We start from the raw sequence: 23362 nt of genomic DNA on the forward strand, positions 1-23362 counted from the left end.
TTCTGGTGACTGTAGGCTTTTCTTGCTGTTCTTTCTCTAATTGTTGGAGATGTTGGTTTAAAGTGTTGATTTTGGCTCTTTCTTTTTTGATGTGTCCATTGATTGCTATAAAATGGCCTCTGATTACTGCTTTTGCTGTGTCCCAAAGATTTTGGCATGTTTTGTTTTCATTCTCATTTGATTCAAGGAATTTTCGAATTTCAATTTTGATTTCTTCTCTTACCCAGTCTTTCTCAAAGAGGGCCAGCTAGCTATATCTTAATTGCTTGCCTTTACCTGACTCTACAGCAACTAGTTTGCTTTTGGTATTTTACCTATCAGAGCAGTGTTTCTCAAATTAGTGAGAAGGACACTTCCGGTTGTAATTCCCATATTTTGCACTCCTACTCCATGAAGTGAGATTGACCAGACTTCATCTCACGTACTGTGGTCATGTTGTCAGAAGGGACCAGGCCCTGGAGAAGAACATTATGCTTGGTAATGCTGAGGGTCAGTGAGAAAGGGGAAGATGCTGAACAAGACGGATTGACACAGTGGCTGCAATGATATGCTCAAGCATGGCAATGATTGTGAGGATGATGTAGGACCAGGCAGTGTTTCATTCTATTGTACATAGGGTTGCTATGAGTCAGAGCCTACTCAATGGCACCTGACAACAACAACATATAATACATGTAATATAAATATAATACAAAGAAACAGACAAAGCATTGATACATAAAACACAAGCCTATGTTTTTTAAATATATATATATATATATATATATGTGATGTATATATATATATATCACATAACATAAATATATACATTTATGTCATATGATATAACATAAATATATACATTTATGTTATATCATATATATAGTTAATAGACAATAAATTATTCTGGCAAATTGGTATGAAGTTTTAAAAAAATTGTTCTCAATTTCTGTTCCTGTCTCACTGTAGACAGGAGGATCTCAGGCCTACTCTGAGAAGTATTAGTGGAGGATCAACACCCGAGAGTTTGGAAAGAAGCAGAAAAATGTGTCTGAATAGGGTTAGTCACAGCTTTGCCTAAGGATCCACCAGACTGCCCTGAAATCTGCCAGAAATTTGTGTGGGAACCCAAAGGAATTCAGAATCCTGCACCAATTTTAGCTGAGAATATAATCTAGAGACCAACATTGAGTAAGAGTGGCCAGCCCAGTGAGTCTTCTCTGATTCCCTGTGGGGTATCCTCCAGCCCTTACAAGTAGGGAAAAGACAGGAGATGGCTATGGGTCTGAAGGGTTTCTGTCCTCAGAGATCAGCAAAGATACCACGGCAAAAATTATTTCCAGAATGTTTTAGCCAGTCAAAGAGTTCAAAGACAATACTCTGGATCCAGAATCTGGCATGTCTTGACAGCTATACTTCAGTAAAGTTTTACTCTTTAAGATTCAGAGAAAAGGGAAGGGGATGCCACAGGCAAGTATGAAATCAGTAATACTAGTATATGCAGAAATAGAATTCAAACAGCTCGTTTTCCTCCCCAAAAATCTGAAAATATCTTCTAGAGAATGATAAGGGGCAACATGAAAACCTCTCTTACCATTCTCAGTATCTAATACTCATTCAGATTGCAGGGCAGGATGTTTATCAGAATCTAACTCAGGTAAAAGGATCAGGTCCTGCAGGTTTGTTGCAAGGATTAAATAAAACAACCACGTGGAGTTCTACCTCCTACTTTGGCAAGTAGTGACTGAGATCTTAAAAGCTTGCAAGTAGCCATGTAGATGCAACAATGGGTCTCTCCTCATCCAAAGCAAAGAAGAATGAAGAAAACCAAAGATTCATGGAAACAATTAGTCTTAGTGACTGGTACACCATGAGATCTGCAGCCTATATGACCTGAAGAACTAGATGGTACCCAGCTACCACTGTAAACCACTCAGAGGGGGATCTATGTAGGAGATCCTGGATAGAGAGGGAGAAAATTGTGGAACAAAACTCAAAATCATTTGGGGGAAAAAAAGAGGGGGGACCAGGTTTGCTGGTCTGATAGAGCCTGGTGGAACCACTGAGACTGTGGCCCCTAGCTGCCCTTCAGATCTGGAATTGAACCTACACCTGTGGCTTCCAGCCAAACAAAAGACAGGCATATGAGTTGAACATTTACCTGAGGTAGACATATTCCTTGGAGAGAACAATCATGGGAGAAAGAAGGGCAGCTTATGCACAGGGAGACAGCTCAGGGGGCAGGAGTGCATGGAGGGATGGACACAGGGAAGAGGTAACTATCGGGAGAAAGTGGGAGGAGAGCTGTTGTATTGGGGTAAATTGTAGTCAATATTATGAGACAAAGTGTATGTGAACTGTTGTATAGAAAGCGAATCTGCTCTGTAAATTTTCACCCAAATCACAATTAAAAAAAAAAAAGAGTAGGAAAAAAACAACCATGTGGAATGCTGGCATAAAACAAGTGCTTAGTAAATAATTACTGATATTATTATAGGTTATTATTAATCCCCCTACCCACAGGGCCAAAGGCATTTGACTGCTAACCAGAAGGTTTGTAGTTCAAACCCGCCAGCCACTCCATGGAAGAAAGACTGGGCAATCTACTTCTGTAAAAATTTATAGCCATTGAAACCCAAAGGGGCTAGTTATGAGTCGGAATCGACTCGATGGCTGTGAGTCTGGTTTTGACCCACATGCATACACAATTTATTTGTGAAAAACATTTGAAGCAGTGTAGATGATACTGAAGTTTTTACTGAAGAAAAAGAGGTCATTTCATACAACTAACAGAAAACAAAAGCAAAAATATTTGTCAGTAAATATTTCTGTCCTATTTGATTTATTTAGTTAATTAGTTACCCTTCTTACAGCACCTCTGGTTTTGCTGTTTTCTGCACTTTAATACCTTCCCCGCTTACTATGTTATTATTTATCTTTTTCATCATTCCGAAGGCCAAACTTGTATTCTCAAACTCATCCTGGTCTTCCACAAAACAATGCCTCAACCTCCCAATTCCAGAGTTAATGGGATTCATCCACCTTAGAAGTGATGGCAGCAACCATCTTTAATACAACATATTTCCTCTGGGGATTTTGGTTTTTTTTTGTTGTTGTTGTTGTTGTTGTTTTTAACCAAAAAGGAGGAAAAGAAAAAAACTATTTTTGTGATTTGAGTGAAAGTGTACAGAGCAAATTAGTTTTCCATCAACAATTCATACCCACTTTCTTTCATGACATTGACTGCAGTCCCTGCAATGTAACAACACTCCCCACTTCCTCCCTGGGCTTCCTGTTTCCATTTGTTTTTCTTTCCTATCCCTTCCTGCCCTCTTAGTTTTATCCCTGGGCAAATGCTGCCCTTTTCATGTCCTGTGACTGATTGATCTAAGGTGTGCATACCTCCTAGGTGTTTTTGTTCGTCTTGGAGGCCTTTCTACTGTTTGATTGAAAACTGAGCCACAGGGGTGAGTTTAGCTCCAGGCTTGAAGTGTCACTAAGGGCCATAGTCCCAGAGGTTCCACCAGTCTCTATCAGACCAATAAGCTTGATCTTTTTTTAAGATTTTAAGTTTTGTTCTGTCTTTTTCTCCCATTCTATCCAGGACCTTCTACTGTGATCCCTTTCAGAGTGAGCAGCTGTGGTAGCTGGCCACCATCTTCTTCTAGTCTCAGAGTCATGAACCCTGTCATTCGTGTGATCCGTTGGTACTTTGGACTAATTTTTTCCATGTGTCTTTGATTTTCCTCACTCTTCTTTGTCCTGGATGGGAAGAGATCAATAATTACACCTTAGATGGGCAATCACAAGCTTTAAAGGCCCCAGTTGCTACTCACCAAAGTAGTATGTAGAACATTGTCTCTGTGGACTATGTTATGGCAATTGACCTTGATGTCCCCTGAGACTATGGTCCTGAACCCCCAGGTCCAGCAACTTATTCCCTCTAGGTGTTAGGTTAAAGCTTAAGTTTTAATAACTTTGCCCCCTGTATGCTCTATCACATACTTGGGTATATTTGCAGCACATATAAATATATACATAGAAATATCCTCTATCAAACTTATATACATTCCTGGATGAGGTCCAATTCACCTTCCCACACCTGTTTAGTTTGTGTGTCTGTCTATGTATTCATTCACAGATTATTATTACTGTTATTGCAGGGTTGTATATGTAAGAGTGTTTTGGTTCTCTAGTACTGCTCTAACAGAAATACCACAAGTGGATGGCTTTAACAAATAGGGATTTATTCTCTTACTGTTTAGGGAGCTAGAAGTACGAGTTGAAAGTGCCAGCTCTAGGGGCTGGGTGAAGGCCCCTCAACCATGGGCTTCAGCTCTGCCTCTTGCTCCCAGCCCACTGAAGCTGAAGGCTTCTCTTAATTCAGGCAGCTGCTGGCTGCTGAGGCTGACAAACCCAAGGTTGACCAGCAAAATGGCACAGTCCCAAGATTATTAAGCAACATGGCAGGCCATTAATTCAAGTCCAGAAACAGTCCAAAGATCAGCAAGCAACACGCCAGCTGAATGAAGACTCAGCTACACGCAGGGTGCAAGCATGCCCAAAAGCTCAGAGACCTTTCTCAAAGCTTCTTCTTATAGATTGGAAGCAGACCACATCCCTAAAGCAGCTACTCAGCTGCTCACAGTAGATTCCAGCACAGAGTTGATTGACAGTAATAACTACATCCAGCTGCCCAGCCACTCAAAACCAGGCCCAGCCCAGTTGACACATAACCTTAACCACCACAAATAGCATTTCCCTTTGTTGCCTTTAACTCTCGTGTTCCTCCCAATGTCTTCCTTTGCCTTGATCACTTTGTGAAGACTTCCCCCTTTACCTTCACTGAGTTAATACCCTGTAGTTAGTGATTTACCTTCCCTTCCTCTCCTACCTGTAGTAAATTTCAAAGAATGTTTCTTTCTGTGTTTAAAACTTTTCTTGATTTTTTATAGTGTGGTCTTGTACAGTGTTTGTCCTTTTGTGATTGAATAATCTCACCCAGCATAATGTCCTCCAGGTTCATCCATGTTATGAGGTGTTTCACAGATTCATTGTTATTCTTTAAAGCTATGTAGTATTCCATTGTGCGTATATATCATAGTTTTTTTATACATTCATCTGCTGATGGGCACTTAGGTTGTTTCTATCTTTTTGCTATTGTAAATAGTGCCATGATGAACACAGGTGTGCATATATCTGTTCTTGTTCTGGCTCTCATTTCATGTCATGGCTCTTATTTCTATAAGATATATCCTTAGTAGTGTGATTGCTAGGTTGGATATGTTATTCCTATTTCCAACTTTTTTAAGAAAGCATCGTACTGTTTTCTTCAGTGGAAACACCATTTTATAATCCTGTACCTAAGGCATTTGACTGCTAACCACATGGTTGGAGGTTCAAACCCACTAGGCACTCTGCAGAAGGAAGTCTGGGCAATCTGCTTTTGTAAAGATTTACTGCCTCAGAAACCCAAAGGGGGTCACTATAGTCGGACTTGACTCAGTGGCAGTAAAGATTTTTTTTTTTTTTTTCACCAGTAGTGCATGAGCATTCCAGTCTCTCCACACTCTTGCCAACATTTGTTGTTTTCTGTTTTTTTTTTAACTTTGCTATTAGTTTTGCAGTGAGGTGATATTTCATTATTATTTTGATTTGCATCTCTCTAATGGCTAATGATTTTGAGCATTTCTTTAAGCGTTTGTTAGTCTCTGAATGTCTTCTTTGGTGAAGTATCTATTCATGTCCTTTACCCATTTTTTAAATTGGATTGTTTGTGTTTTTGTTGTTGAGGTGTTAAAGTGTTCTATAAATTTTGGAGATTAGTCCCTTGTCCTATATGTCATTGTCAATAATTTTTTCCAGCCTGTAGGTTCCCTTTTTACTCTTTTGGCGATGTCTTTTGATGTGCATAAATGTTTAATTTTTAGGAGGTCTCAGTTATCTACTTTATCTTCTGCTGTTTTTTCTTCCCTATTTTTTCTTTGATGACCTTTATAGTTTTAGCTTTTACATTTGATGCTGATGATTTCTTTGTTTCATAATTTTTTATTGCTAATTTTTTTAACAGATTTTCTTATCATTTCCTTTGTTGCTGTTCGTGATGGTTCTGGTTGTGTGTCAACTTGGCTAGGCCATCTCAGTGGTTTGATAGCTCTGATAGCTATGATGTAGTCAACCCTCGTGATGAGACCTGATAGAATATAGTCATTTCCATGATCTGCTATGTGCAGCCAATCAGTTGAAAGGAAGTTTCCTCAGGGATGTGGTCTGCATCTAATACACATAGACATTCTGGCAAAACTTTCTGGCTTTTTGTTCAACCTGAATCTTGCACCTGGCTCATTGTCATCTGACCCCTGATTTTTTGGACTTTAGCCAGCACACTGCTGAACTTACTGCACCCTGTGAGCCAGCAGCCTTCTATCTGACCTGCATGTCTTGGGCACATCAGTCCTTACAGCTACATGAGTCAGGAGAATCCTTCAGTCTTAAGTCTGACCCCATGGACTTGGGATTTGGCAGCCTTTACAACCATGTACCATTTCTTTGAGATAAATCTTTCTCTTCTCTCTCTCCCTCTCTCTCTTTTTCTCTCTCTGTCTCTCTCCCTCTCCCTCTCTCTATCCTTCACTAGTTTTGCTTCTCTAGAGAACCCAGTCTAAGACACTGTTATTGTAGTGTTTATTGAGTCTATGATGTTCTTCTTCTTTATTTTGGTGAGAAGGTTTATTAATATTCTTTGAGGTTACCCTGTAATTCAATAGTATCTCTGCCCAAGTTTTAAACAGTCTGTTCTATCTTGGTATCATCTTGACTTCCGCTACATTTGGAACTTTTGTAACTACACAATTTATTCTCTCTTTTTGCTTTATAGTAGTCATTGTTTACAAATTGATGTCTCTGGTTTCCTATTTTCAATCTTATAGGTTTTATTTTTGATACCTTTCTATCTGGGTTGATTTCTAGGTGATCTTGTGTGTGTATTTGTCTCAGGTTATTGTCTGACATTAGTTCCCTGTCTGAAGGATTCTTTTAGCATTTCTTGTAAAGATGGTTTGTTTTTTACAAATTCCCTCAATTTCTGTTTATCTGGAAATGTTCTAATTTCACCAGTATATTTGAGGGACAATTTTGCTGGATATATGATTCTTAGTTGGTAATTTTTTTTCTTTCAGCTTTTATAAAAGTCATCTCATTGCCTTTCTGCCTGCATAGTTTCTGCCAAGAATTCAGAGCTTAGTCTTATTGGTTGCCTTTTGTAGACAGCTTTTAGTTTTCCCCAAGGTGCTTTCAGTATTCTTTCTTTGTCTTTTGTTTTGCCAGTTTGGGTATGATATATCTTTGTGATTTTCTTTTCAGGTCTTTCCTAGATGGGAAACATTGAGCTTCTTGGATGCTTATTTCTCATCTTCTATGGTATTAGGGAAGTTTTCATCCAACAAATCTTCAACAATTTTTTCTGTGCTTTTTTGGGGGTTTGTTTGTTTTTTTCTCTGACTCACGTTATTCTTAGAGTTTCTTCCTCTCTCTCCTTCTCTCTCTTTTATTTTTTTTTTTTATTCTCATTTATAAAGGGGATCAGTCAGAAAATAGTATTAAGAGATTTATCTTCAATTTCACTAATTCTATGTTCCATTAACTCAGCTCTACTCCTTTGCCCTTCTGACGTGTTATCTGTTTCTGAGATTTTAGTATTAAACTTCTGGATTTCTATTTGCTATTTTTTGTATAAACCAAAACCAAACCTACTGCCATGGAGTCAAATCCAACTCATAGTGGCCCCTTCTTGGGTTTCTGAGGCGGTATCAGTATAGAAGTAGATTGCCCAACCTTCCTTCTGAGGAGTGACAAGTGGGTTTGAACCACCAGCCTTCTGGTTAGCAGTCACATGCCTTAGGCACTACGCCACCAGAGCTCCATTATTTTGTCAAGTTGTTCTTTTATTACTTTCCTCATTTTTTCTGGATTTTTTTCTGTGTTTTTCTTGATTTTGTCTATGATTTCCTTACTGCTATCTTTGTTTTCCTTGCTGTCTTTGTAGACCTGTTAAAGAGTCCTACATATAATTCTTTTGAATTCCTTATCAAGTAGTTCCAATACCATTTCTTCTTCTAGAAGATTTTCTGGGCCTATATTTGGCCACTTTCTTGAGCCATCTTGTCCTGCTTCTCTTTGTGATTTGAAGTTGCCTGCAGTATTTGAGTCATCATGTTGTTGTATTTATTTGTTGATTATATGTTGGTCTGCTTCACCTTGATTTTTTGTTTTGTTTTATTTTAATATGTCTGGGTAACAGAAAACACATGATATTCTGTTGCTATTTTAGCAGCACTAAGTCACTCACCACTTCACCAGATGGATTTGGTAGCATGTGGGAGTGTGGGCATGAGTCTTTGATCACTGGTTGTGTGGAGCAGCTGAGGGAAGTCTGGACAGATATTGGCTGCTGTCTGTCATTGATCCTGTGGTTCTGGAGTGAGTGGTGGCACTCACTCAGTGGGTTGGGTAGCAGGTGTGGCAAGTATGGGTGGGTAGGGTCTCTGGCTCCCAATTGATGGGGAAAGAATGAAAAGGGAGGGGAGGAAGAAATAAAGGAGAAAGAAAAAGGAAAAAGAAAAGAAGGAAGAGGGAATAAATAAGAGGGGAAAAAAAGGTGGCATAGTACCATTCCAAAATTCTGGCCAACAAACACAGCTGTGGTGGAAGCATGTGCTGCCACCTGTGGAGGTCACACAGACAGGCACCACCAGCACACAGGTAGCTTGGACATGGCACCCACGCTGTGGGGGTACATGCAAGCATGGAGGCAGAGGTTGAATGCCACCAATCATAGAGTCAAATTGAGTGCAACACTCACTCCACAAGAGCACACACCACCAACCACAGAGGCCTTGGTCATACAACATGTGACCTGCAAGGGTATGCCCTACAAATGTTTTAAGCAAGAGGAGCATGGCACTCAGTCTAGCAGAGTGCACTTCAGGATGCTGGGGAAGTAGAGCAATGGGTGAGCAGGGGCAGGGGTGGGGGCAGGAGCATGTGGACTGGGTGGAACACCAGATGGTAGATGTCGACTGCCCACCAAGAAGTTGTGGGGGGGTGCACCTGTGACCACTGGGAGGTTGTGCAGGCTAATGGGGGAGATCATACCTCTCTTTGGACACCAGTTACTGATGTAGGTGCTGGTGTAGTCCTGGCCAAGTGGAGCCAGTTATCTGGTTCTTTCCCTGATTGACATACTGCTTAAAATAATTCTGTGTCAGGCCAGTTGGCAATTCAATGCTCCATATATCTTTTTGTTTGCTGTTTTTGTTCAGTATTTCTCTTCTAACTGGTATTTGATATACTTCTTTATCCTTTCCTTTGAAGCTCAGGGTTCCAAAATTATTGTCAGTATCTATTTCATTTGGTTTCTTGTGTCTTTCTGGTAAAGGGTCTAGGTAGTGTATCTGCCCAGTCTGTCATCTTGATTAGTTCTCCACCTCTGGAATTTTGCTACCCGTTCTAAGTGACTAATCCATTTCTTCCAGATATAAATGATGGTTGCCCTATAGGAATTCTGATGAGAGTTTTCTTCCATTTCATTATAGAATGAAATTATAGAAACCAAGAATTCATTGAGAAGAAAAGATCACTGCCTTTACAACAAGATTTCTGGAGTAACCTCCACCATCTTTGAACATGAAGGGCACACATTCAGTATACTGCATTTGTAAATGACTCCTTTTTTGTTTTGTTTTGTTTTGTTTGTTGTTTGTTGTTCTCTAGGTGATGTGTTGACATTCTTAGATTCTCACGTGGAATGTAACATTGGTTGGTTAGAACCTCTCCTGGAAAGAGTTTATTTAAGTAGAAAGAAAGTGGCCTGTCCAGTTATTGAAGTCATCAACGATAAGGATATGAGGTAATATTGCCATTTTCACGAGATATTTATAAGTGAGTCTATTCCCAGAACCAGAAAATAGTAGTGGTTCTAATCCTGATGTGTTCATCTTTGCAAAGCTAAGAAACACAGAGTTTTTCCACTTAAAGAAATTAAAATCCATGATATATATCTTGGGATAAGGACAGATCAATCTGATAGTTTATGTAGACACCACAAATACTTAACTCTAAGTACCAAAATATCCAACTTCTTACTGTCCAGGTCTTTCTTCTTATATTCAACTGAATCTAAAAATATTTGTTTTCCTCTAGTTCTTCTTTTTGTTAGAAACGTATATGTGCTGGTAAGTAGTTATATGTATGTCGCAGGATTTTTTCCCTCAAAAATGGCCAGAACAATATAAGAAGAAAAATATGAGTTAAAAACAAGCAAATTACACTCATAAACTCTCAATTGTTATTAAAAAGTTTGTGATAATCTAAACCTATCATCCTAAGTATCTGTTTTATTAATTTTAACAAAACATTGAGTTGGGGTGATGAAGAATTCAAAGGTATATGATCTCAGGCAGCACTTTTGTTTGCTTTCCTGGATTAGCTACATGACAGTGGATAACTTTCAAAGAGGCATCTTTGTGTGGCCCATGAACTTTGGTTGGAGAACAATTCCTCCAGATGTCATTGCAAAAAATAGAATTAAAGAAACAGATGTGATAAGGTAAGTGTGTGAAATACAAGACTAACAGATAGTTATAAATCTCTTTTTTCAAGACATAGAAAGTAATTCTACAAAACAGCTGTATCCTGTCACTCCCTAACATCAAGGATTATCGTTTTAGCCAATAGATGACTAAAAGCAAACAAAGTTTTTCTCAGAAATTATTTTCTCCCTTCCAAACTTCATTTATTAAATGGTCAATTGTAGCCTTGTCAGTCTTGAACCCAAAGAAATTCACTAACACTTTTCCTGCTCACCCTGAGTTTGTTGGTGTTGTGTGCTTTGAAGTTGATTTCAACTCATCACCTTCTATGACAGAGTTGAACCTCTCCATAGGGTTTCCTAGGCTATAAACTTTATGGAAGTAGATTGCCAGGCCTTTTGTTCCACAGAGTGGCTGTGGGTTCAGTTAGCAGCCAAGCACTTACCCATTGAACCACCAGGGTTCCTTCATCCTGAATGTACCACCTAACAAACACAAAATAGTGCAATGTGTTTCATGAATACTATATAATACACATAATATTAAAACAAATATGAGTGACAATTAAGACAGTAAATAATAGTAATTGAAATGTTGTTATAATACTAGCTATTGTTAGGATTTTCTTTCTTAGAATTTAATCCCATCTATTCTGTGAAAGGGGTGCCAACTTCTGTGAATTAAATGAGAAATAATTTTCACCTGAAGCCAAAATGAGGGGCCTCTTTTACTTTGCTCAAAGTCTAGAGCTGCAGAAAGGCTCTCAGCCAGGCAAAGGCAGAGCATTCCTGAAGATTGCCCTGCTGTAGAAAGACCCTGAGCAGACACAGCCCAACATGTTTTCCTTGAATTTGCCCTCCAATAAATCATACTTCTTACCAAATGTTGATACCTTCAAAATCGATACTCCTAGGGAGTAAACCAGAAGTCCTGCCATTTATTAAGTACTATGTGCCAATCATTGTAGCAACGCCATATGAGTCCCCTCATGGAGATATAGAAATTGAAACTTTAGAGAGTTAAGTAAATTTTCAAAAAATTCATAGCTAATAAAAGAATAAATTAGGATTTAAACCCAGATTTGCCTAAATCCAACACTCTTTATCTAATGTCACACTTGAAGAATTTCTTTGCTTGATTCAGATTCCCATTTTGAGGACCAATGTGGTGGTTGAGGTCAGGTTATTGTCAACATAACTTCAGTAACAAAATACATTCTGCATAGTGTGGTAAGGATGTTTGGGGAGTACAGAGAGGTTACGTGCATAAATGAGGCAGCAGGCAGGTTTGGCCAAGAATTATCTTATCTTTGAGATTTTTGTATATCCGAAACACAAGGCATCCTCTTCACACAAACCATTCTGAGCTGGCTCAGTAGTGACCACCATGGAAAGTAGTTAATGCCTTTTTTCAACTGCTGACTGTATGTAATTTCTGTTCTCCATGATCAAGATCAATAATATTAGCAAAGGCTCAGAGGTCAGATTCTCTGGGTTTGAATCTCAACTTCACTACTTACTATCAGCGTGAGCTCAAAAAGTTACTTAGCCTTTCTCCAGCTCTGTTTCCTCATTTTCACATTAAGACTAACCAGGCAGTATTTCGTTCTGTTGGACAAAGGGTCTCTATAAGTCAGAGCCAACTCGATGGTACCTAACAATAAGAACTATAAAAGTAGCTACTTTTTATGTTTCATGAATTAAATGAGATCATATATATAGAAAGTGCACTAAAAATTGGCTAGAGTTGAGAGGCAGTGGAGTGATGTGAATGACAGCCTCATTAATGCATTAGCTAAGCAGGCTGCCTACATCTGAACACCAGCTGTACAAAAACACGCAAGTCTGCAAACTTGAGCAAATTTCTTATTTTCTCTGTGGTGTGCCTTCTTCATAATAATAGCATGCACTCAAAAGTTTATTATGAAGTCAGCTTTAATACCTATATAATATTTGGAATAATGTCTGGCACTCAGTTTGCACTAAATAAGTGTTAAAAACAACTTTTCTAGAGGGCTGTGTCAGAGTATAAAGGACTAATACCAGTTCCAGTTCTAGGTCTCATCTTTGCTGACCCTAATCTAGCTCTGCCACCTTAAACCAGAGAACCTGTACCTTATGTGTCACTTATATCACTCCATCCCAAGACCTCCGTGAACTTGGTAGCTATTCTGAAATACCTCCAAACTCCAGCACAATGTTCTGGGTGACCCACATTTGAAAAGTTGAATTCCCATGAAATCTAAGTTTAAACCCCCAATTTTTTTTGTAGGTGCCCCGTCATGGCAGGTGGATTATTTTCTATTGATAAAAATTACTTTTTTGAACTTGGAACATATGACCCTGGGCTTGATGTGTGGGGTGGAGAAAATATGGAGCTCTCATTCAAGGTATCACCAAGTGTTTCTCAAATTCTCTTTACAGTGAACAGTTTATTGTATTTAAATGGTTTCATTTGACTAAAGTAATCAGGTATGTGAGTGCATCTGGGAAGAAATTTCACAGAAATTTTTGGGTCCCTGGATTAATGTTTTCATTTCCCAGATTGTATTTGGGAGAGTCAATATTTGTCCTGAAACTTGTAAGAGTTCCCATATAGCTCACCACACCATTTCTGCATCTACAGATGGAGAAAATAACTTTCTGCCATTTACAGCAAAATGCTTTGGGATTCCTACTTGCTACAAAATAACTCTCCTGAAACATTTCTCTTTGAAGCAATGGAATCATTCAGTAAAGGGTCAGTCTACCTTAGAAAGCACAAGTGGCAGGGCTACAAAGAAGTACCTTTAAAGAAGCCACAAGTAGGACAGGTGTTTCCAATAGAGCTGCTCCTTGGACATTTCCTACCGATTAACATCTAAGTAACCCTCAGCAGGAGCAGTAGTGGAAAACATCTGAAAAGCAACTATCTGCTTTCCTCTGGGGCTGGGTGACATACATTACAAGAGATGTTACTTTGGAGCGACAGATAAAGAGAATGGTTTTCAAGTTGTGTTCCACAAGCCTTATGGAGGTTCGAGGGATGTAACAAGGAGTAAGTGCACAAGGGAAGTCCATTCTTCTTTCCCTGATTTAACCAAAGAGGAACTCATATGACACATTTTACATATTGAAATTCTGTGAAGATTTCATGAGGAAGAAAAGTTTTCACACAGAATAGGAAGAAAAACGAAGTAATGATACAAATTCCAAGCTAGTCTGCAGCAAAATAAAAATAAATAAATAAATAAACCTCGCTGAGTTAAATTTCCTACTAAAAGAATGTAAAAGGCTGAGAGTACTGCTGCCAATAGCAGCGGAGTGGGGAAGTTGCCAGGTGTTTTCTTATCATTATTCATTGCCCGTGATTTGTGGACAATCATTCGATAATAGATGTTTATCATAAAACTGTTCCAGGTGTGGATGTGCGGTGGCGAAATTGAGATTATTCCCTGTTCCCGAGTGGGCCACATATTCCGAAATGACAATCCGTATTCCTTTCCCAAAGACCGGATGAAAACAGTGGAGCGGAACTTGGTGCGGGTGGCTGAGGTCTGGCTTGATGAATACAAGGAGCTGTTCTATGGCCATGGAGATCACCTCATAGATCAAGGTTTAGATGTCGGAAACCTCGCCCAGCAGAGGGAGCTTCGAAGGAAACTGAAATGCAAAAGCTTCAAATGGTATTTGGAGAATGTTTTTCCCGACTTGAAAGCTCCCATTGTGAGAGCTAGTGGTGTGGTAAGTTCAAGCTCCAATTTCAAATCTTACTTCATGAAAACGTCTCATTCAAAAGAAATGTGTGGAGAAGGATAGATTAGTACATTGTAAATACATGGTATGTGTGCAGATGGGACACGACATGGTTGAAGATTCAATATAGGTCAACCTCTTTGTAGGAAGTTAGTCTCCTTGATTAATTCAGCAAATACTTAACAGAATTTCGGAGCTGGATTATAACGTGGTGAATAAAATAGACTTGATCCCTGCTTTGTGAGGGATCAAGTAGAGCAGGGAAGACAGATAATAAACAAATACAGAAGCAAAGTGTAAGTGCAGCTATATTAGCTCTCGTTTAGTGAGCAATCAGTTCTTTGTGTCAGGGTGGGGAGAAACCCTCACAGAGGAGAAGCCAACGTCTGAAGGACAGTGTCATCCGTGCTCTAGGGACGGGCGACCTAAACAGAGGATGCTCCTCACTCAAAAACTCCAAGACACGTGAAAGTTTGAGGCTTTAGAGAACTGGTAGAAGGGTGCATGTGGTTGTAGGGGTGTGAGGAGGTGAGGAGTAGCACCAGAGGAAGGAGGTGAGGTGGCAGGGCTAATATCACACAGGTGCTTGAATGCATAATCAAACGTTTCTTTTCATTTTTCCATTATCCCTCTCTCTCTTTCCTTCTTTCTGAGACCCATGGGAAACTACTGAGCAGTGAAATGATGTGATTTAATTGGGGCTTTTAAAGATTTCAAAGAGGGGTTGAAAATATCATAAATGGTCAGAGAAAAGCAGAAAAAAATTCCCAAGGTCTGAGGGAAGGTACAGAAAGAGACAAAGCCAAGCTAGATCAGGTGCCTGGAATAAAAAGCCAAGAAAAAAATTAAAAGAGGAGACACTGGAGAAAAGCCGTTTAAAATCCATTCTAAGAGTTAGGCTTAATTTGAAGAGGATGGCAAGACATAGGAAATTTGCCACAGAGTGGGTTTCATAATGATTAATCAACCAAGCCTCATGTTAGGCTCTTTCTCAATTATTTTTACTTTTATTGTTTTATTTCTAATTTAATTTTAGTTACAAATATTTTTAGTGCTGTTTTTGTTCTGTTGTTGTTTTGAGTTTCATTTTTCTTCACTTGGAAGATGTTTAGATTTGACTTTCATTATGCTTGCTCTTTGGGGCCAAGGTTTATAAAATTTTCCCAGAAAGTAGATTGTCCAAACCAACCCACACACTCTTTGTTCAGCAAATCTCTTGATGACAATTACTTAGTAAAGCCATTCCTTTTGACATTATTAGTGAAATTCTGGAAGGATTTCTAGAAGAGGGGACTAGCATAAAATTTTGGTCCATTTTTATAAAATTCAATTGATAAGTATATCTGACTTGTTTGTACATAACATGATATATTACCAAATAATCATTTTTATAACCATTTGACTTTTTTATGTCAAAAACAAATAAAATGACTTAAATGAGAAAAGGCAGTAGTTGCTTATTCAGAGTTTGCAATAGCAAGGCAGTCAGCCACCAGCATTTGGGTTTGGCAAGGACTCAAAGGAAGGCAGGGGGCTAGCAAAACTTTCAGATGGAAAAAAAGTGGGAAGTTTGGAGTGTGCCCTAACTGAAGATTGTCAGTCAGCACAGGCTAACTAGAAGTAGGCAACCTGTATAATTGATTTGGGAGTATGACTGGCTTTCCTTGGTTGGTCCTGATTTGGAAGCAAGGAAACAAATTCTAGAAGCTGGAGTTATCAATCAATTTCTGACCATTTCGGGCTGATTTCTACAGAGGTTGTGGTCTTGTTTCTCAGAGCTGGTTGCTACAGAAGTTCTGGGCCAGAATTCTATCTTCACATATGTTCTATCCATTTGTATACTTACTTTGAGTCGTTCCCTTGATGTTTTGTCCCATGTAACTCATTAGAAAGAACACACTGGATTCATCTACTGCTCAAATGATAGCATTTCAAATATGGTAGAGAAATAAATTTAATTTTTTCTACTTCTATTCCCTGAGCATGAAAAAATCCTCACAGTAGTGTTTCTTGTACTCTCAACACAGAATCTCAGCAAAAGCATTAACAACCTTTAACCACCAGAGGGAAGTAAAACACTACTTTTTGTTTCCCCTGTGCAGCCGTCATACCTAGTAGCTCCAGTAGAATTTTGGGGAAAAGTTACTAATGAACAGCCCTCTGTTGATGTCTAAACTATGATATATCAAAATTAAGCATATATCTTTTTAAATGATTATGACATTTTACTTCCTTTTATTTTATTTCCCCCGTTGCCTTCCTCAGGCATATTTTAGTAAAAATGTCTTACTCCTTTCTGAAGCAACCAGTAGGGAGCAATCTTAGCATTAAAAAAAAAAGGGTACCTTTCACCAGGTAACTGTAGAATTAACTAGACCATTATTTTGGATTCACAGTTGTCTTAGTTTCCTATTTTATTATAACCAAATGCCACAAAGCAGCTAGCTTTAAAGAACAGAAATTTATTTTCTCATCCTTAGGGTTAGGAGTCGGAATTCAAGGCACAGGCCAACTGTGTGTTCTGTGTCTGTCTCTGTCTCTCTCCTTCGTGTGTGCATGTGTGCGTGTCTGTGTGTGTGTGTGTGTGTGTGTATGTTAGTTCCAGGAAAAGAACCTTTTTTCAGTTTTTGGTAGCTCTGGGTGTTTCCTGGCGTTCCTTGGCTTGTACACCACACTGACAAGGTATCTTTCCGCCCATGTGTTTCTGACTCCCTTTCTGTTCTTCCCTTTTGTAAGGCAGCACTCAGAAGAGATTAGAACCCACCCTACTCCAGTATGACCTTCCTTGTTAACTTAACTGATGACATAAGTAAAACACTTATTTCCAAACTGGTCACATTCACAGTTACAGGAGTCAGTACTTCAACGTATCTTTATGGGGTACCCAATTCAATCCATAACAACAATTTTCAAAGTGTCAAGAAAATAAATTCCACCACTTCTTTTTGTTACTTGCTCCACATTTTTCCTTCTTCTAACCTACACACTTCAGAATGTATATGCAGTGAAAATTTTCTCTTTCCTTTTTTTTTAATGAAAACAAATATCTAATTGAACTAAAAATATTTTAAATTAATAAAAGAACATAATAATATATATTTTCAGTGGATAAACTGTTAGCAAACAATCTATAGTTTAACAATTCTACAATAAACTATAAGGAACTTCCACCTCTTAAATTAGAAAATGAAATAATTCAAATGGAATATTTATAATTTATTCACTGCCTGATTTTAAAAAAAAAAAAAGATTAAAAATGTTTACAATAAAAGGTATGGGTACAATTATTTTAAAATGAAAGTGAAAGATAAATATTGAAAACATTCATAACTAGGTAAAATTATTCACAATTCCTTAACACTCCATAGACCATTTTGTATGAGTAAAAGGACTTCTGTCAATAATTTCTGTCAAATCTTCAGATGAGGTGGAGGAAGGGTAGACAGGCTGGAAAATTGTTCTCTCGCCTTTCAATGCCTTTCAGTGCATGGAGGAAGTGCTTATGGGAAATAAATAGATAGATTAGTTAAGCCAAGGATGTCCAAACACTATTCTTTATAATGTTATTCGTTATTAGTACTTCCAGAATAAGATTCCATGGTCAAATAAATTTGGTAAATACTCATAGTACATTTCCTCTTACCCAGCAAGCTGAACGTTGGCACACGGAAATTTCTGAAAAGATGTTGTGGAAAAGAACCTGTTTAGCTGTACTGAAGCCAGTTTTCCAAACTCATTTGGAGACAGAATATTTTCTGTTTAATCTACAAATGATAATACTTATTGCTGTTAAGATCCAGAGAACAACTGGGCCACCATTTCCTTTCTTTAAACCCCTGGATTACTCTACCTTCGTGAATTTCCATGAATTCTCCTCTCTCAGTTTCTCAGTACTTGAATCCTTCACGTTATGACCGCTCACATTTACTAAGGGTGGATTGTCTCCTCCCCTCCCAAGTTTGTAATTTTAAATTCCGAACAAAGCTTTCTTTGAGGATTTTTGATGAAGTGTCTGTCCTTATCAAATTGGTTTGTGTGTTTCTGTGCCAGGCACCCTAGAAGTTACCAACCTGGTACTATTTTTGTTTGTTTTTGTGCCTCAAGGGTCAGGATTCCCATCCAGTACTGTTGCTATCATTTATTTTTGCATCTAAAACCCAAATGAAGATTGGTGTAAGGTTTCAGATAAGGTTTCAGATTCTAAGGGAGGCTTTTTCTTTAGGAACCCAGAGCACAGAACAATGTAATCAAGCTTCGCTATTGTCTCCCTTGTACTCCCGGGTAAATTTTCTTCTCTAGTATACCATTTAAGCATCGCTGAGTGGCCCAAAAGTTTAATGCTCTACTACAAGCAAAAGGTTGGTGGTTCAAACCCACTCAAAGGCCCTTGGAAGACAGACCTTGAGATCTGTATCCTAAAGGTCACAGACTTGAGAATTTTACACAGCAATTCTATTCTTCGCAGATGGGGTCCCCATGAGTCGAAACTGACTCCACAGCAGTCAACAACAGAACACCATTTCACTTAGGGTCTAACTGTTTAAATTTTTCATCTTCATGTGGAAGATCTCAATTCCAACTCTTCTCCTCCTGTCTTCACATGGGTACAATCCCCTTGTTTATCAAGATTTGCAATTTTCCCTGTTTCTTAGTTTTTCTGCATTCTCTTGTCCATGAAGGTTCCCCCTACTCTCTTGCAAGCTGATCGATGCATTTGAAAATGAGAACCAGCCCACTGACCACCCTGTTGTGCTATCTGGCAACTGTGTGGGCTGCAAGACCAGAATCATCAATTCAACACCCAGGAATGAGAGCTCTGTGTCAGTCATCACAGGGAAAGGGAAGGGACAGAAATAGTGTCCCTGGCAACAAAGACCTTATCGCCTCCCAGCTCAAGAGGTCTTCTTGAGACATATAATATATACTCAGCTCTACATAGCTCTTCTAGAAATCTCTGCAGTCTAAATTGCACTATTAATCCACCATCTCATTAGCCTTGCCCCAGAATGTCGGTGTGGGCAAGAAAATCAACATTTTTCTGCATTAAATGGTGACTTATAGAAACCTGCCTCCATATTTGACCCTGGAAATCCATTAAAAAACTGGGGGCCTGCCAGAAAGAACCTTAAAGTTGACCCTTTATAAGTTTTCGTGACTTTCCTATAATGAATTGTAGCTTGCTTGAGTCATTAGGAAGATTCTGACAGGGAATCAGCTGGAATCTGCTGTTCTTTGAAGGACTCAATTTATCTATGATTCAGTGCCTAAGCAATCAAATAGCTGAAGGGGTCAGCCAGGGAACAGAGCGGGTAACTAACTGTTGGTTTGATTAAATTGCAAGGATGTGCATTGACTTCTAATATATGCATCCAAAGAACTCAAGACAGGAAAATAACTACTTTCCATGCCATCTTTTGCTCATTCCCCATTCAGCATCTCAGGCAAGGGTTAATTAAAAGCTTCTGTTTCTTGGCTCTGTGGCTGAATCACAGCCCTAAATTGACAGATTGAGGCTGTCCTTTCGCAACATTACATTATGTCTCTGTTCAAGCTAGCAACCAATAAAATGGCGTAGTGCTAAGTAATGTTATGCTATTAACTTAGCCGTCTTTTAACCTTATTATAGTTTTATATTCTGTGTTTTCAGAACGTGTCTGAATGTTTTGTTCTATTTTAATTTTTTTGAATTAATTCATGTTTTATATTCTGCTTCCTAGCTTATTAATGTGGCCTTGGGTAAATGCATTTCCACTGAAAACACCGCAGCTGTTCTGGAAGACTGTGATGCAAGCAGCAAGGTACGCTAACCTGGGGTTCTCTGTTTCGTCTAAGGTAGCTGTCAGGAGCAGGGTATGACACCAACTAACTCATCACTCAAGAAATTAATCTTTGTTCAACAGAAACCAAAATTAATCTCTAAATTTCTATATACTCATAAGGTTGGTGATAAGAGGGTACATATTAAATGTCAAGACAATGACTGAGGGAGAAAATGTTGAGTACTAAAGTCAACCCAGGGAGCTCTGGTGGCATAGTGCCTAAGGCATTTGACTACTAACCAGAGGGCTGGCAGTTCAAATCCACCAGCCACTCCTCGGAAGGAAGGTTGGGCAATCTACTTCCGTAGTGATACTGCCTCGGCAACCCAAGGAGGGGTCGCTATGAGTCAGATCCGACTTGAGGGCAATGGGTTTTTTTAACATCAACCCACCAGGCATCCAGTCCTGGCTCCATAGCTTACAAAATTATGTTAACTTTCACAAATTACTCAACTTTTGGGTAAGTAGAAGTAGAGCTGTTGTAAGTGTAGAAGTAAGTACTAGATACGAAACACTATCATGTGCATATGAAGAAAAATAACTGACACCCAAAAGCAAACCCACTCCCATCAAGGTGATTCCAACTCATAGTCACACTGTAGGACAGAGTAGAACAGCCTCATAGAGTTTCCAAGGCTACAGAGAACTATCCAGGGTATGGCAAACTTATTAAATCTTTATGGAAGCAGACTGAGGAGTAGCTGGAGGGTTTGAACCACTAACCTTTTGGTTAACAGCCAAATGCCTTAACTACTGCACCACCAGAGCTCCTTAACTGACACTTAGACCTTCATAACTGTTCACTATTATAATAACAGAGACAAAAATATGAAGAATAACATATAACATATCAAGATATAGTAATAAAGAAAATAAAGAACTTATTTTAAATTAGTTAATCTAGGCAGCAATCTAAATTTCTGTTTCTATCCACCTATTTTTCCTGCATTTAAGGGAGTAATGGAAATCTCATAATGCATAATCCATGGTGGACAAATTTACAGCAAAATTTTGACAAACTCAGATGCCTGTGGTTAGGGGTGGGAATAGGGCCAGAGAAAGCCAAGCAAGGACTCTGCAATGTTGGAGGTGAGCTCTGAGTTTTCACGCTTCCTGCTCCAACATATGTCCCATGAAGTTCTCATTCTATGGGGGCAGTTTTCTGGTTTGGATGCCAAATAAGAGTGTGAGTAGAAATGGTGGCATCAGTCCAAATAATTGCAGATCACTGTTTGGTAGAGAAATTATTTTGTAATAATCATCTAGGCTTGTCAAAACTTACTTGCCTTAACTTAGAGATACTGCTTTTATTTTTAATGTATCCCATCTCAACCTCTTAACTCTGGTACAAACAGTTGAGTACTGGACTAAGCCTAACAGTTGGTTCGAACCTACCCAGAGGCACCTTAAAACACTCCCCTGGGAATCTGCTTTCTAAAGGTCATGGCCTTGATAACCCCATGGAACCGTTCTCCTCTGCATGTATGGGGTCTCCATGTGTCGGGACCGACTCAACAGCAACTAACAACAACACCTCAGAGAAAAAGTGTTTTGTCATCTCTGCTGATATAGTCCAGTGATGGCTTGTAGATTTGAGGCTATCTCTTAACTAGAAAAGGGAGGATACAGACAGAGGGAAAATTGTCAAGAACCAATGGATAGAAATAACTTTCACTTAGCAACAATTCAGAGGTAAGATAAAGAAATAATTTGTAAAACAAAACCACAATTTGCTAAATATATAAAAGAAAATTATTAACTGGTCAATCCTTCAAGACTCAGCTAATTGTAGTGACTTTTTGTTTTTTGCCTGATAACCCAGTGCTTGAAATCTGAAAATCCCAGTTCTGTTCTTGACAACCATTGAGTCTCTCTTAGGGATGATAATATTCAAAAGTATGACTCATGCAACCTCTGTCTTCCAACAACCTCATCTCCCTTTTTTGTCTTGTTGCTCATTTCTAGCATCTGCCTCTTGTGGTTTGCATGAGTAATGAACAGTAAAGAAACATGAAAGATGTTATTTTCAGCAGAATTAATGAGGCTTAATGCCAAGCCAATGACTACAGCATTTGTCTTAAAAAGCTCAGAGGAAATAAAAACTCTAGGATTGAACCTTTACGCCTCACCTCTCAACTTACCTAAAATGTCTCCTTAGTTCATCGACTTTAAAACCAGTTGAGATGTTCCTTTTCAAGATAATGTCTAGCTTCTCTTAGCAGCCACACATATTCCTAATAATGCATCATGTGTCCATGCTTCTCAAATGCTAATGTGCACTCAAATCACCTGGGAAGTTTGTTATAAAGCCACTTCATTTGGTAGGTCCATGTGGGGCCTTGGAGCCTGCATTTCGAACTAGCTCCCAGGTGATGTTGATGCTCAAAGGCCAAGGACATGCCTGATAATCAAAATTCAATCTCAATTATATTAGAAATGATTCAGTTATATCTCATAAACATTACACATGACTCGTTAGGTGAAAGCACTTATTTAGATTTTGCCAGCAGTCTCTTTATTTTCCTAATAGGTTCACATTACTCTGCAAAACAGCAAATTTCCCACGGACCCAGAACCTCTGAGTAAATTGACCAGGCAACGGGAGAAAACACTTACAAGTATTGAAAGACAGTTCTCTGACCTGAGTCAGCATTTATTGAAGACATTGATTACACCCCAAACCGCGCTCATTGGCAGGCTCAACCAGTGCAGTATCTAGGGTGTGTGGCATGCTAACATGGAAGCAAATGGACGATTCCTTGTTGGCAGCCAGAAGGCTGGTGGTTCAAACCCACCAGCCACTCCTCAGAAGGAAGGTTGGGCAATCTACTTCCATAGTGATACTGCCTCAGAAACGCAAGGAGTGGTTGCTGTGAGTCGGGTCCAACTCAACAGCTGTGAGTTTGGTTTGGTTTTGTGCTATCAGCAAAGACAGATTTTAACCTTTCTTACAACAGCACAATCCTTTAGAGTAAAATTGTCAGGACAGCCTTAAACAAGGAAATAAAATAATTCCCACAAATAAGCTATGACTTGTGACAATGGCTCAGGGCCCCAACCATATGGTAGTTGGAATGCTCCATTACTTCAAGCAGCTGGGTTGTCTGCATTCCAGAATACCTGGAATTATGTCCATTTTTACATATGAACTAATTGTACTAAATACTTTTTATTACTACAGTGGAATTTATTGAGGGCTTATGATGTGCTAAGCACTTTGCAGTCATTGCTTTAACCACTT

General features: G+C 38.9%; 1 protein-coding gene across 1 annotated transcript in view; it reads left to right on the top strand.

Moving 5' to 3' along the window:
• Positions 1 to 23362, top strand: part of GALNT5 (polypeptide N-acetylgalactosaminyltransferase 5) — an 84630-nt gene that overhangs the window by 57334 nt on the left and 3934 nt on the right. Inside the window, exons 4-8 of the mRNA XM_007941813.2 lie at positions 9751 to 9886; positions 10466 to 10585; positions 12840 to 12957; positions 13967 to 14290; positions 20020 to 20100. Coding sequence (XP_007940004.1) covers positions 9751 to 9886; positions 10466 to 10585; positions 12840 to 12957; positions 13967 to 14290; positions 20020 to 20100 — 779 coding nt within the window. The remainder of the gene's footprint in view (positions 1 to 9750; positions 9887 to 10465; positions 10586 to 12839; positions 12958 to 13966; positions 14291 to 20019; positions 20101 to 23362) is intronic.

This window comes from Orycteropus afer, unplaced genomic scaffold, assembly GCF_000298275.1.
Source record: "Orycteropus afer afer isolate SDZICR_OR568_19922 unplaced genomic scaffold, OryAfe1.0 scaffold00084, whole genome shotgun sequence".
NCBI classification, from domain to species: Eukaryota; Metazoa; Chordata; class Mammalia; order Tubulidentata; family Orycteropodidae; genus Orycteropus; species Orycteropus afer.